The following is a 15387-nucleotide window of genomic DNA, read 5'->3' as shown; positions in this document are numbered from 1 at the left end:
GACTGAGAATCAAACTCAGGACCCTTTGGTGCATGGGATGACACTCAACAAACTGAGCCACACCAACCAGGGCTGTAACTTCATTTATAAAAATAATAGTCATGCCTGAACCGGTTTGGCTCAGTGGATAGAGCGTTGGCCTGTGGACTGAAGGGTCCCAGGTTTGATTCCGGTCAAGGGCATGTACCTTGGTTGGGGGCACATCCCCAGTGGGGGCGCGTGTGCAGGATGCAGCTGATCGATGTTTCTCTCTCATCAATGTTTCTAACTCTCTATCCCTCTCACCTTCCTCTCTGTAAAAAAAATCATTAAAATATATTTAAAAAAAATAATAGTCATCTCTCCAGGTCAATTGATATATTCATGTATTCTTTACACACACACACACACACACACATACACACACACACATATTTAGATCCTAGAATTAAGTACTGAATAACTTGGACTAGAAATTCACCATATCAACTAACTTTTTAACATACAATTTAAAGTCATTTTTACCAAGTATATTTTTTTAAGTGTAACAGATGTAAGATATGGCATTTTTAAAATGACCTTTAAAAAGCTATATGTGCAATTTTATTGAAGTAAGTGCATTTTAAAAAGCATGAGTTTTTTTTAAATAAATAAAGTGTGCCTCTTTTATATAAAAACTAGAGGCCTAGTGCTCGAAAATCGTGCATGGTGGGGGGAGGGGGGTGTACCTCAGCTCAACCTGCACCCTCTCCAATCTGGGACCCCTTGGGGGATGTCTGACTGCCTCTCACAATCCTGGACTGCTGGCTCCTACCCACTCACCTGCCTGCCTGCCTGATTGCGCTTAACCCCTCTGCCTGCCTGCCTGATCACCCCTAACCACCTCTGCCTGCCTGATCGCCTTTAACCACCACTGCCAGCCTGCCTGATCACCCCTAACCACCTCTGCCCCACCCTGCACCGGGGACCCAGGATTCCCTCCTCTGGCCGGTTGTAGGCACCTGGGACCCAGGCTTCCCTTCCTCTGGCCAGCCGCAGGCACCCAGGACCCGGGTTGGCTTCACATGGGCCGGCCGCAGCCACAGGGTACCATTGGTGGGCAGCTTCTCCTGGGCCGCAGCCACAGGTTCCTGGGACTGTAGGGCGGGAGGCTTGTCCCTCTCCCAGGCCGCAGGCACAGGAGCAGTTGCTGACACCTGGGACCATGGGGCAGGCGGCTTGTCCCTCTTCTGGGCCACAGCCTGGCTGGTCCCCATTCCTCTCTCATGAGCTCATCTGTGCCTGGCTAGTCCCCATTCTTCTCTCGCGACCTCACTTGTGCCTGGCAGATCCCCATTTCTCTCTCACGAGCTCATTGGTGCCTGGATGGTCACCATTCCTCTCTCTTCAGTGTTGAGTGTCTGAGCAGCTCTGGCGCGAGGGTGTGAGGGCGTGATGACAATTTGCATATTAGCTCTTTATTATACAGTATAAATAAATAAATTGGGCCACAGAATATGCATTTTGGACACAGCATTGTATAAAGATTAAAACTGTTGCTAGAGTACTGGTTGGTGTGGCTCAGTTGGTTGAACATCGTTCTGAGCACCAAAAGGTTGTGCATTCAATTTCCAGTAAGGGCACATGCCCAGATTGTGGGCTTGATCCAGAGAAAGGGGCTTGCAGGAGGCAGCTGATTGATGTTTCTCTCTCTCCCTCTTCCTTCCTCTCTCTCTAAAAAACCATTTTAAAAAATTATTGATAGAGATTAAAATGGTTTCTTAATATATGACAATTAAGAGAGGCAAACTACAAAATCCAAAGAATTTTCCTAATCACATTATTTAACCCACAATTTCTGTAGTGACACTAACTCGGTATTTCTCTGATTCAAGACTTGGCATGACAATAAGGCATACTTAAAGAAAATGTTTAAGTTTTTCTTCCTACTCTTCTTAGAATCTATTACAACTTGAGCGCTTGAATGTTATTGAATAATAAAAATCAGAAAAGTATAAAAATAAAAATTGTGGCCTTGTTTCTCTTTATAGAAAAGGAAACAAGACCAACCAAGAGCCAAACATTTTACACATGCATACAAACTAAGAGTTTAGTTGTCAAACATTTGTACTTTATTTGTATACCTCTCATTTGAGCAGTGTTTAATTAAAATTTTAATATTCTCCCCTAAGATCCCTTAGAGCAAAAACATATCATTTATTATATAATATTAATGAAGGTTCTACTTTGTGCTAATTCATTTTTCAGGTGGTGGCTGGAACAAAATATTTTGTTGAGTTCACGGCCAGGGAAACCACATGTTCCAAGGAAAGTAATAAAGAGTTGACTGAAAGTTGTGAGATCAAGAAACATGGAGTGAGTAGTCATGCAACTCTCTACTTATTCCCTGTATATCTACTTGATATTTTATACTTGTTTAAGTATTTCATGAATAACACTGTTCTCTATTTTGGCTTTTGTTTTCATGGATAGGAAATTCTAAGATGCACTGCTGATGTTTATGTGGTACCTTTGGAGAATAAAATTTACCCTACTGTCAAATGTCAATCAGTAGGAAAGGTATGTTTCTAATTAGTCAGCTTGGGTAAATTTTGCTCATTCTGCAAAGTCCTATTTGGGGTTGAAAATGAACCACTATTTAAATGAATTGGGGGACTATCTTTTTAGAATAGAGAGAACTCTCACATTTCTGTGCTGACCTCTCTTTTTTATGTCTAGAAAGGAAAACAACAGTCAGTCCCCTAATCACTTCTCACCCTTTGTCATCCTTCAGGAGGCTCTCTCTTAATAAAGGGCAGCCCCTGCTGTGCAGAGCTAATACTAGCTCTGGGGCTTTAAGACGTGCCTCAGATGCTTCTCTGACATCTGCCTCCATCCAAGGGACTTGGGAGAAATACAGACGGCCATAAAAAACTTTCTGTGATGTACAAGTATAGATATATCCAAATCTGCATTTTAACATGGTCCCCAGGGTTTCATACCCACATTCAAGTGTGAGAAGCATTGGTTTTTATCATGTTTTCCAATTCGTAAGAGAATCTTGGGAGGTAAGTAAGACTTTTCCCATTGTTAAGGATGAGACACTAAAAATTACAAAGATGATGAGATCCTGAAGTGGGTAGTAACATGATCAAGTGCTTGCTCTGTCCCAGGCACTGTACTGAGGGCTTCACACATATTTTTCTCTTGACAACTCTCTGAGGCAGGTGCTGCTGTTATTCCTATTTTAGAGATGAGAAAAGTGAAGCTAGTGGTGCACGGATGCAAGTGTAGGTCAAATCAAAGTCATCTGTGTTCACATGATGCTAACAACTAGGCTCTGGCTTATATGACTTCAAAGACCATGCTCTTTGCACCACTGACACTGCCTCCAGCATCCTGTTCTCACCAGTAGTGAAATGTAGGTAGAAATCATACAGAGCTTGAACGTGAGTTGCCTCGTCTTTTTTTTCCGATTTAGACTTTTGCCTTGTATAGGTATATATGTAGTCTAACACAGACATTATACAAAGGCTGCTTTTCAAGCTTGTAAACATGTCCCAATGTGTTTCAGCCCAACAAAATAATTGAGGGCATATGCTGCATATATATTCAGTCCATAAAGCCATTTAGGGTCTTTGGTATAAAAACTGTAATTGTGCTAATAGAACCAGTATCTATTAATAAATAATGTGCCGTGGTATTATGTAGTTCAACCTCCCAATTTTTCCAGATGAAGAAAAACCTCTCCAGTTTAGAGGAGTATTATTAAGAAATATCCACAAATTATAAAATCAATTAAAGAGGAAAAGATATTCATTCTCATCTTTTTTGCAGTATTAACATAGCATTTAAAACCTGGCTAAAGACTTGCTCCATTGTAAACCAAGATAGCATTGCCAGGTCTCAGTCCCTTTTTTCTTCATTGAGAGTGTGGTTTCCACAGTAATCCATTCATCTTAATATTTCCTGTTTAGACCTCATTGCTGAAAAGACCTCCAGGTTTTTCACCTTTCCGATCAGTACAAGTGGCGGAAACAAAAGAAGGAACAACTGTAAGTCCACCCCACACTTCCATGGCACCTGTTCAAGATGAAGAGCAGGATTCAGACAATGAACAAGGACCCACTCGTGATCATGGCTGGGGCCATGAAAAGCAAATAAAACATGGGCATGGCCATGGCCATAAACATGAGCATGACCAAAGCGATGGGCACCAAAAGGGACATGGTCATGGCCATGGACATCAAAGGGAACATGGCCTAGCCCATAGACATAAACATGAGCATGGTCATGGCCATGAAAAATATAAAAATAAAGGAAAACAGAATGGAAAGCACAATGATTGGAGGACAAGTTCTTCTGAAGATAGTACTACATCTGCACAGACACCAGAGAAGACACAAAGGCCAAAATCCCTCCCCTCCATAGCCCCGTCAGGTTTAGAAGTTGCCTTTCCTGAATTTCAGGACTTAGATCTCATTACAGCTATGATGACTAATACACCACCAACTCCCACAGAGAATGATGATTCTTGGATCCCTGAAATCCAGATAGAGCCCAATAGCCTTTCATTTAACCTGATAACTGATTTCCCAGAAACAACTTCCTGCAAGTGTCCTGGACGCCCCTGGAAGCCAGTTAATGGAATGAATCCAACTGTGGAAACAAAAGAATTTCATGATTTCGATCTCCCTGATGCTTTATATTAATGTATGCAGCCATGGGTGTTTCTTTAATAATTCACCATCCCCTTTCACCATTGTCCACATACCCTGATATAATGCACCAAAAACCATGAAGTTTCTAAACAGCCTAGAGAGAAGTGGTGAGACTCCCAATGGGGACACATTCAATTTCTATGGACAACACAAAACTGTGTGCAGGATTCTACATCCTTTCTGAGTCTTCCTCATGAGTTTTCTTAACTAACACAGAAAATGGACAAACAAATGTGCCTTGTGGCCTACTGCAACTTGCTTTTCTAATAACAAATATGTACCTTAGAGTGGATGTCATCGACTTTCATACAAAGATTCTTGCCATTCTGAATAAACTGTGGCATCTGGTCCCTGAAAACATGTGAAAATAAGAAAAGTCAAGAGACCGTATGTTGAACTTCTTAATAGGGCAAAAATAATAATAAAAGCTACCAGAGGTCAAAAAGGGACAACAAGAAAGACAGACTGGCCAAAGTGGGGACAGAAGGAAGTAAACTAATTGATTTTCTGTTTCCAAAACAGGCTAATCATATCAAATAACTACTCCCACCTCACAAAGCTATTCTGATAATTCTCTTTCTGAGTCAGAGTGTTTCTCAGAAGTCAGCAAATTCTATTTACTCATAAACTACTCTTTGCAACAAGGCTTTGAAATAGGAGTTTTCTGTTTGTTTATTTGCTGTTGAGGCTAGAATGAGCAATCTTCAGTTTTTAGCAGCTCTGAGTTTAATGATAACAATGGAAAGCAGGAGTAGTGACATAGAAGGAAATCTTTTTTTATAATTGAGAAGGGAATATCATAAGATGTGACAGAAAATTTATTCAGAAATTTTATGAGGAAATGCCTCTCTAGCCACAACTTATTATCAAATCATCTTTTGCTACGACATTGAAGAGCGCTGATTTTTACAAAAAAAGAACAATATGATTGTCTTCAATTGCTTCTAATGTGAGGGAAGCATGCATTTCATAATCCTTGCTGTGTTCTGGCTAGTGAAACAGGATAGGGCTTTAAACAGCTATAGTCACTTGTGCATGTGTCACTGCTACTTCAAGTTATCGGATGCATTTGAGCCTCTGAGTTTTTATTCCATTTCAAATATTATCTGTACTTTTCAATAAAGAACCAATGATGTCAGGAACACCTCATCTTGTCAACTGGTTGCTTCACTCTGTCTCTTGTTGAATGATAACATCATATTAACAGAATTTTACTGTACTTTCAGAAGCAACTAAGGCCCTGCGTGTACAAGGGCCGACCTCGGGAGGCAGGGGCAGAGCCAACATCTGAGAGTGAGGTCTCTTGACCAGTGGGCAGAATCTCCATGCCTGGGACAATAGCCCCAGCAACCTGTCAGCAGCCATGAATGGAAGGACAAGAAGATGGGATAGTGTCAATAGAGAAGAATGCCATTTTATCATTCTGTTTCTGGGTGAAATAAAGTTTGATCTTAATGTTCACACTCCTGGTTAATTCACAGTAGTCTGCTTTCAGCCACACCCATCCTGCAGGAAAGTCCAGTTGATGAGAGACCACGTTCTACCGTGGAGACTCATAGTGCAACTCTGGAACAGGCGAGGATCCCTTAAGAGGGCCTTCCCTACCACCAGGACCTCATCATGGGCTCTAAATCAAGGGTTTGTGGGTGATGTTTCCATCAGCAATCTAAGGAATCTCTCTACCTTCCCTTCTTCTTCCTCTCTCCTGTTTTTTCCTCTCTCTCTCCTAATTGCCAGCCCAACATTAAGAGTGATTTGTCTTGTTTTGTTATTTATTTATTTTTTTTAGGATCAAGATAATTATCAAAAAAGAAAACAAAAAAAATTCTTTGTTAATAGGATGCCAACCAACTTTTCACTAGCAAAAAATATCAACCTCAAAGAAGTTTAAAGAAAATTTAAAATTATTTTTCTGGTTGAAATAATGGTAAAAATAGAAATCCAATTGAATAAAAAGTGATAAGATACATTTAATCTTCTCTAATAGGTATTTACTGAGTGCCTATTGGAGCCATTTACCATGGTAGACAGTTTCTGTTTGGTGTGTGACTTAGTCCTCACAACAACTCTCAGGTTCCCATGACCACCTTTCATTTACAATGAGGAAACTAGCTCCCAGTGCCCTGCTCAGGGACACACAGTTACTACATGACAGAGCTAACATTCATACTCAGGCCTTTTGAACTTCATTACACCAAGTTACCATGAGGTATTATTATCAATGTCGGCATTACAAAAACACATTTCTGAATCTGAGATGATCATTATCTCAATACAAAAACCCTTATTGAATATCTTATTGTGTCTGATGCTGTTCTGAATACTGCTCAGGGTAAACTATGACAGAGTCAAGCACTGGCATTGGCTATTAGGCAGCCTGCATCCAAAAGCTGGAAATTTACTTGAGTTATCAACATCACTGTGTCCTCATCTGAAATATTAGGTTAATTATATGCTCACATCATAGATGTCTGGTGAGACTTAAAAGAGATAATTCCTTAACTGCCATAATGCTTAGCACATGGCTACCATTCAGTAAAGGGTAGCTATAGTTGCATTACTGGAACATAACTATGTTACTTTTTCAAAGACTTATAAACAAATTATTTACTGAATATGAGAAGTGAAGGACAGGAATAAGTTAAAGATGACAAACGTTTTCCAGTCTAGGTGCCTAATGGAATAGTAATGCCATTAACACAAACAAGGAGACTGGAAGCGGATCTGTCCTTCCTAGTAACTCTAAAATCCAGACTGATCCCAAATGCACATAATTTAAGATATTTCAACAACTGAATAAGCATATGAAATCATTATGCAAATGCATGTAAAAACACTACTAGGACCCACCTCAAATTATTTCATTTACTGCAATATCTGTGGCACCTGCCATATTAACAGGGAAGTACCATTAGATACTCATGGACTAAGCTTGTGAAAAACAAGTGAGAAAACTGCAATTACAGAACTCCTCCCATCAAAAAGAACAGAAAGGAGAGAAATTATTTTCTGAAAGTAATCTTAACTTCTATTTGACTAATGAATTAGAAGCCTGATCTTTATTATGGCAGCTTTTCTGTCTCCTGTCTTCTCTATATGGCATGTCTGAGTGTGTGGAAATACCACTATTATTAAAACCGGATAAAATAGTAGCTCTTGGAAAAAATAAAAGTACCAGCTTTTTTACCTAAGTAATATTTACCAACTGGGAGCTTTGGTCAACTTAGCTAAACAGGAATTGTGTCCAAGAAGCCTCTTTTCTGTATCGTTCTGGGTTAGCTTTGTTCAAAGAAGACATTTGCGTGTGAACAAGAAGATGGAAAGAAGCAGAGCCATGACTCTTAGAAAGTCACACAGTGAGATGCAGTGAGTGAGGACTCAGAGGCAAGAGCTCAGGCCTGGCCTCATCCTTCCTTATTTGGAGAGTAGCTCTCTCCCCCACCGCTGCCCCTGTTGACCTACAGCCACAGGAGGCGCTCTAGGGCAACAGCCTTCTGTGGGTTTCTTCACTAACTCCCCTCCCAGTTCCTCTGGAGCTGGATGTGCTTGTCCAGATTTCTTTAAAATCTCTGATTTGTCCTACAGCACCAATGCCTGGGGAAGGCTGATTAGTAACTTTGATCCTCCTACTTCTTTACCCTGGATCTTACTTTCCTAGCTCCTCCCACAACGGTGTAAGGTCTAATTCCTAAGTTAAATCCTTATACCCTAAGATTCATAGTGTTGTTCTGCTTCCCTGATCAAACCTTGACTGACACACCAGACTCTCCGCCCCCATCATTTTACATCAGGAAACATAGTCCATTGCTTTCGAATACAGAACCAGGTCCAGCAATGCAACTGCATTAGAGCAACTCCTAAGAAAATGAGTAAAGGCTGTTCAGTTGAGTGGAGGACATAGACACATAAAAACATATATAAAGATTACAACCGGAGGTAGAGGTGTGCTTATGGGGCAGTGAGAGCAGAAAGAAAGAATCAAGTCTGGGAGTCAGTAAGCAAGCTGAGAGGCAAGGACTGGCCAAGGCACAGTGCCTTCACAGAAAATTGAATTGAATTGAAATAAACTGAATTTGCATATGCACAGTGGTAAGTCCTAGGAATAGGGCACGGAACAAGACAAAAACAGCTAGTTCATGCCTTCACTTAGCTAACAATCTAGTGAAGTGGTTCACAGACTTGAGCATGCATCAAAATCTCCTGCAAGGCTTGCTAAAACCTGGATTGCTGGGGCCACTCCCAGAATTTCTCATTCCCTATGGCTGGGGGGAAGGGCTTGAATTTGAGCTTCTAACAAGTTCCCAGGAGATGCTGGTTCTGCTGCTCTAAGGCATATTGTAGAACTGCTGGTGTAACAGTTCTCAATCACTGGGGCAACTTTTAAAAAATACCTTGCTGGGAGCATCACTCCAGACCTATTAAGTCATGTTTTAAAGGTTCTGCAGGTGATTCTAATGTGCAGATCAGGGTCAAAACCACTGACGTGACGAATAGTAGCAGATACCATGTACTGCTTACTTGCTGTGTGCCGGACACCATATAAAGATCCCATACACATTATCACATCAGGATACCCCATTTTACAGGTAAGAAAACTGAGGCTCAGAGAAGTGAGATCAGCTGACCAAGATCACATAGCAAGTATCATTAGGAGAGGAAGGATGGAACCCAGGTCTCTGACTAGAGTCCACTCATGTAACCACAGATGCCTATGCCACAGGGGCCTGATTTAAAACAGCACAACTGATTTATATATTGAGAAGTTTCCTAGGTAGACAAATAGGAGAACACTTTTCAGGCAAAAGTACAGGCACACTTTGTTTCATAGTACTTGGTTTTATTGTACTTCACAGGTGTTGCATTTTATGTAAATTGAAGGCAAAACGCTCCACCAGCAAAAAGATTGCAACCCTCGCTCTACACTGAGTGGCCAGATTATTATGACCACCTGACATTTGAAGGCAAATTAGCTATAATTTTGTGCTGAAGTTGCTAGAGGGTCAAGGGCACGTACAAAGATCAATAGGAAAATATCCTTGGGTGAGGATTAACAAAAAATAAAAGATAAATTACACACACACACACACACATACTCTCTGAGTGGCCAGATTATTATGACCGGCCAGATTATTATGACCACCCCATCAGTACTTCGTTGGGCCTTCAATACTGCAGCAATTCTTTTTGGCATTGAGTCCACGAGATGTTGAAAGGTGATGCGAGGAATCTGACACCATGCCTGATGAATAGCACTGTCCAGTTCTGTGAGATTTGATGGTTGTGGAACCAGCTGCCTGATGGCTCTTTTAACTTCGTCCCATAAATGTTCAATTAGATTGAGATCTGGTGATTGTGGGGGACACCTAAGCAAGATAAAGTCTCCCTCATGTTCTTGAAATCACTCCTGCACAATACAAGCACCGTGGCATGGCACATTGTCTTGCTGGAAGAAGCCATCTCCATTGGGATATGCCATCAACATGACAGGATGAACTTGATCAGCAATGATATTTAGGTATGTTGTGCTTTTCAGATATTGTTGCACACAAATTAAAGGGCCAAAATCATGCCAGTAAAACATGCCCCAAACCATAACACTGACCCCACCAGCTTGAAGGGTTGTACTCATGCATGTGAGGTGCATGCTTTCATGCTATTTCCGCCAAATTCTCACTCTGCCATCTGCATGATGCAACTGGAAATGTGATTAATTGGTCCACATGACTTTTTTCCAGTGCTCAACTGTCCAATCCTTGTGTTCCTGTGCGAATTGGAGACGTTTTATCTTGGTTACTGCAGACAGCAAAGGTGTTCGAACAGGCTGTCGGCTTCCATATCCCATACAATGCAGTGAATGGCTAATTTGCCTACAAACCTCAGGTGGTCATAATAATCTGGCCACTCACGTTCAAATATATCCCATGTTCAAAGGCTGTTAAATCGTGTTGTTTACCCATACCTTCAGAAAAAAATCACTTCTACTGTCGTGATAAACAACCTGCTTCCCTATTTATAATGGTCTGGCCCTCTAGCAACTTCAGCGTGAAATTATAGCTAATTTGCCTTCAAATGTCAGGTGGTCATAATAATCTGGCCACTTAGTGTATTGCTGTAGTCTGGAACCAAACCTGCAATGTCTCTGTGGTTCACCAAACTGAGCTCCACATCTCTGGAGGTGCCAAAATAGAGGCTGGGAGTCAAAGGCATTCTGAGACAGATAGCTGGGTAGCAGAGCAAGACAAGAGGACAGCTGTGGCTCACCCTCCTCTAAGAGTCTAGAATTCTATAATGAGGGGATGGAGACCAAGAGGAGAAGGAGATGGACCAAGAGAAGGAGAAAGATACAGGCAGTGACCTGCTCAGAGTTGCCCTGAAAATTAATGAGCAGATACCTCTTTCCTGTATCTAGTCTCTGTGGTTTGAACATCCACTAATGCTTGGTTCTGACATCTTATCTACCCCCAAACAACTTTCTGCTAGTTACATGTGCCAGATAAATATATATAATAATAAAAGCATAATATACAAATCGACCCAACGGCTGAACAGTGGAACAACCATCCGGATGACCTCTGGACAACCTTCCGGATGAAGCCGGGGCTATGAAGGCCTACTCTTGCATGACTTTCATGCATTGGGCCTCTAGTTAATCAATAAAAGCCAAAACATAGGACAGGCAAATGTAGGACTAAGATTGAGGCATTTCATATTTAAATATTCACTTAAATGTTGAAATTCTCTATTAATTGTTCTATTGTATACCCAGTATACACTTAAGTGTATAATGTGGAAAATTGAGAAAATACAGGACAGAAAGCAGAAAATAAAAACTATTGAAATTTCACCAGCCAAAGGAAACTACTGTTGAAATTTTGGTTATAACTTCCCAGAAATATTTTCCTTTTTTCAAATGTCTGTAGGTATGTGTATTCCAAAAAAAAGAAACCTGCTATAACTATAATATATAATCTCTATTTTTTACACAACATATATCACGACATTTTTAATGTCAGATTTGATTTCCATAAATCTTAATTACAATAAATACATATATTAACACCTATTAGCAACAATATGTTGCTGGAAAACCATAGTGGGTAAGAAAATTCAGTGAATATGGCATTTCTTTCTTTTTTTTTTTTTTGAATATGGCATTTCCTGTTGCTATTACTATGGCTGATATTATAAAAGGTGGATCCACAAGTAGGTGGAGACCAATATTTGAGTGGTTGACTCAGAGGACAGCCAACAGTCCTTACTTTCTCAATGTGTTTCTATAGTTGAGAGATGATTCAGCTGAAATATTTAATCTTATTCAGGCCGGGAGGCATTGTGAGAGGAGTCCAACCCTAGTGAGAAGCAAGTTTTCCCTTATTGCTAGTAAAATGAGAAATGGAATGAGTGACTGCAAAGAGGCAAACTCCTTTCCCAAGGATCTCTCCTCCTTCGCAGGGAGATGCTGCCCCCCAGAGGCAAAGGTCTTCACAGGTAACAAGGCCCCTGGGAGAAAATGAGTTCTCTCCTTAGTGAATACATTTCCATCTTTCTTTTCCCTGTCTGACCTACTGTCTAATTACTAATTCCTTTTGTTAACTAGCTGTGATTTTTTTCTATGTGAAATTCCATATACCCAGGAGGATGTAGGACCCTAAAAGGGACTCTAGCACCTCTGAAGCCTTTAGCAGTAAAAGCTTTCTGTTCTTGGGGCCTGGTGTAGAATGACAGATGACAGGGGCATCCCTTGAGAGACCTTCAAATTATATAGGACTAGAGGCCCGGTGCATGGATTCATGCACTGGTGGGGTCCCTCAGCCTGGCTTGTGCCCTCTCGCAATCTGGGACCCCCTCAGGGGATGTTTGACTGCTGGTTTCAGCCCAATCCCCACAGGCCAGGCTGAGGGACCCCACTGGTGCACGAATCTGTGCACCAGGCCTCTAGTATGCATATAAGATCTTTGGTTAATCTCTTCCAGCCCTCCTCCCTCTTCCTTCCCCTCTGAGATTCATCAGTCTGTTCCATGTTTCCATGCCTGTGTGTTGAGCGTCTTTCCCCTGGTGGTCAGTGGGCATCATAGCTACTGGTTGAGTGGTTGAATGGTCGCTTAGGCTTTTATATATATGGATAACTCACCCATGAAGAAAATTAGAAAATAAAGTCAAACTAAGTATCTCAAATTTAATAGGGCTCCTAAAAGTGGTTTTAAAAGACCACTAAGACTTCATATGAATCTAAGAGAAAGAATCATGAAGCTTTTCAAGAAAAGTGTGACATTAGGGCTGAAGAAAAATCCTCCAGGCTGAGAGGGAAGGTCAGTGCTTTGCTGTCAGCCTGGCGGTAAGGGCCCAGCGACAAAACTACACTCTCTGGGCTCATAGAAATGCATCAAGTAGCTTAAAGTTAGTCTTCAGAAGACTGAAACGTAAATGGGTTTTTTTCTAGGAATAGGTGACTTCCAGGTAAAAAAAGTTTAAGTAGTTTAGATGACAGTTAAAACTATATCTGTCCAAAACAAAACTGAAAACATATACATTATGATATAAAGGTAACAAAATTATTAATAAACAATTAAACAGTATGTCTATTGTTTTAATGACCTGGTATCCCTCTTAATTATAAAATTAAAAGTAGAGATAGGCAGCCCAGCTGGCGTGGCTCAGTGGTTGAGCGTTGACCAATGAATCAGGCGGTCACAGGTTCAATTCCAGGTTGGGGCACATGCCTGGGTTGCAGGTTTGATGCCCAGTGTGGGGCAAGCAGGAGGCAGCCAATGAATGATTCTCTTTCATCATTGATGTTTCTATCTCTCTCTTCCTCTCCCTTCCTCTTTGAAATCAATAAAAATGTATATTTAAAAAAGATACAAAATATAAGCAGTTTATTTAATACTACTCAAATACTTGATAAAATTATTTAATATATTCTTTATGTGAAATATAGTTATATATCTCCTGGTTTTGCCATGTGAGAAATAAAAATGCAATCAAAACATTTTGTTTCATGTGAGAAATTTAGCATTTTACAAAATGCTAAATTAAAGTTCTAAAATTTAAAACACTTACCTTACAAATTATCATTACTTGCACTATATTTTAAAGTATGAAAACATACTAGTAAGTAGGAGCACACAACTAGATTGAGTTTTTATTTGAATGACTGGTGTCATTAGAAACTGGTCTCCAAAACCGCAGACAGTATTACAATTGATGAGAAACTGTAGAGTTCCTCCACTTACCCTTTATATGCAAATTTATGTCATGTGATCTCTCTTTAGTAAAAGTTTTAAAACAGTATTATATTGAACTTTAGCTCACTTAGTATATTTTTCTAAAATCCCAAATTGTCTTTGGAATTTTGGACTAATTGATTATTGACATACTTAGTTAATAACCGATATTTAAGCAAGGACTTTTAAAAATCTTTAAATTGTGCCAAGAACTATGAAAAGTCAAATATTTTAGTCTAATTTCTAACAAAGTAGTCTTCCATAGTTTCATGGACGCTTACAGAAGACACAAGACTCCTGGGTCAGAGATAATATTACTCCCAGCAACCCCAGCATTTTACAGTCTGCAAGCCCCAATGTCCACAAGATGACCCAAAGAAAGTCAGATGATATCTGCATGGTACACACAGGGGATTGCATTACAGGAGAGGAACCCTGAGTTTAAAGAACACTAATATATTATAACTAGAGGCCGTGTGCACACAATCTGTATAGGGGAGGGGGTTCCCTCAGCCCGGCCTGCACCCTCTCCAATCCAGGAACCCTCAGGGATGTCTCACTGCCAGATATCCCTCTAGCAATCTGACCGCTTGCTCCTAACTGCTCACCTGCCTGCCTGAACACCCCTAACCACTCTGCCTGCCAGTCTGATCACCCCTAACTGCCCTCCCCTGCCAATCTGATCACCCCTAACTGCTCCCTTCCTTCATGATCACCCCTAACCACATCTGCCTCAACCCCAGCCACTGTGGCTTTACACTTTTATTAGTATAGACTAGAGGCCCTATGCACAAAAATTTGTGCAAGAATAAGCCTTCCTTCCCCTGGCTGCTGGCACCGACTTCCCTCTGGCACCTGGGACTCAGGCTGGCTTCCCTAGGGCTGCCCACAGGCATCCAGGACCTGGGCTGGCTTCCCTCTGGCCCTGGCTTCATCACGAAGGACATCTGGCAGGATGTCTGGTCTAATTAGCATATTACCCTGTTATTACATAGGATGAGCACTAAGACAGCATGACTCTTGTGCTAGAAGGAGACATTATTATAAAGGACAATAAGTAAAATTTCCCTTTGCTCTGGACGGAGTCACAGTCTCTTATCTCCTGGGGCTGTTCTTTGTACAAACAGCTTTGAAAGAGAGTCCAGAACAAAGTTAGTCATTGCCTCTGCTCTTAAGACATGCAGAATCATGCAGAAACTCATAAAGAATTGTCCTCCAATACAGAGAAAAATAAAAAACAAAATGCATAGTTCCTACACAACATCTTGCATGTTTTTATGTATGTATCTTTATGCACAAACACTTTTTCCTTCAGAAAACTCAAATTGAGATGAATTAAATAGAAACATACAATTATGATATACAGAGTGGGGCAAAAAGTAGATTTACACTTGTTTGTATGGAAATTAAAACAATAATTAATAAATAGTAATACACAAATAAACTCTATTTCATATACTCACAATTGTAAACCTACTTTTGAC

The 15387-nt window shown here is 40.6% G+C and overlaps 1 protein-coding gene across 2 annotated transcripts in view; it reads left to right on the top strand.

Moving 5' to 3' along the window:
* The window catches only part of KNG1 (kininogen 1), a 32406-nt gene extending 26929 nt beyond the window's left edge, over positions 1 to 5477 (top strand). For both annotated transcript variants that reach the window (XM_014530388.1, XM_014530386.1), the window contains 3 exons: positions 2227 to 2334; positions 2452 to 2538; positions 3936 to 5477. In XM_014530388.1, coding sequence (XP_014385874.1) covers positions 2227 to 2334; positions 2452 to 2538; positions 3936 to 4670 — 930 coding nt within the window. In that variant the 3' untranslated portion in view covers positions 4671 to 5477. The remainder of the gene's footprint in view (positions 1 to 2226; positions 2335 to 2451; positions 2539 to 3935) is intronic.
* The last annotated feature ends 9910 nt before the right edge of the window (positions 5478 to 15387 follow it).

This window comes from Myotis brandtii, unplaced genomic scaffold (assembly GCF_000412655.1).
Source record: "Myotis brandtii unplaced genomic scaffold, ASM41265v1 scaffold118, whole genome shotgun sequence".
NCBI classification, from domain to species: Eukaryota; Metazoa; Chordata; class Mammalia; order Chiroptera; family Vespertilionidae; genus Myotis; species Myotis brandtii.
The sequence above is the reverse complement of the archived record's forward strand: the minus strand, read 5'-3'. Positions and strand labels throughout refer to the sequence as shown.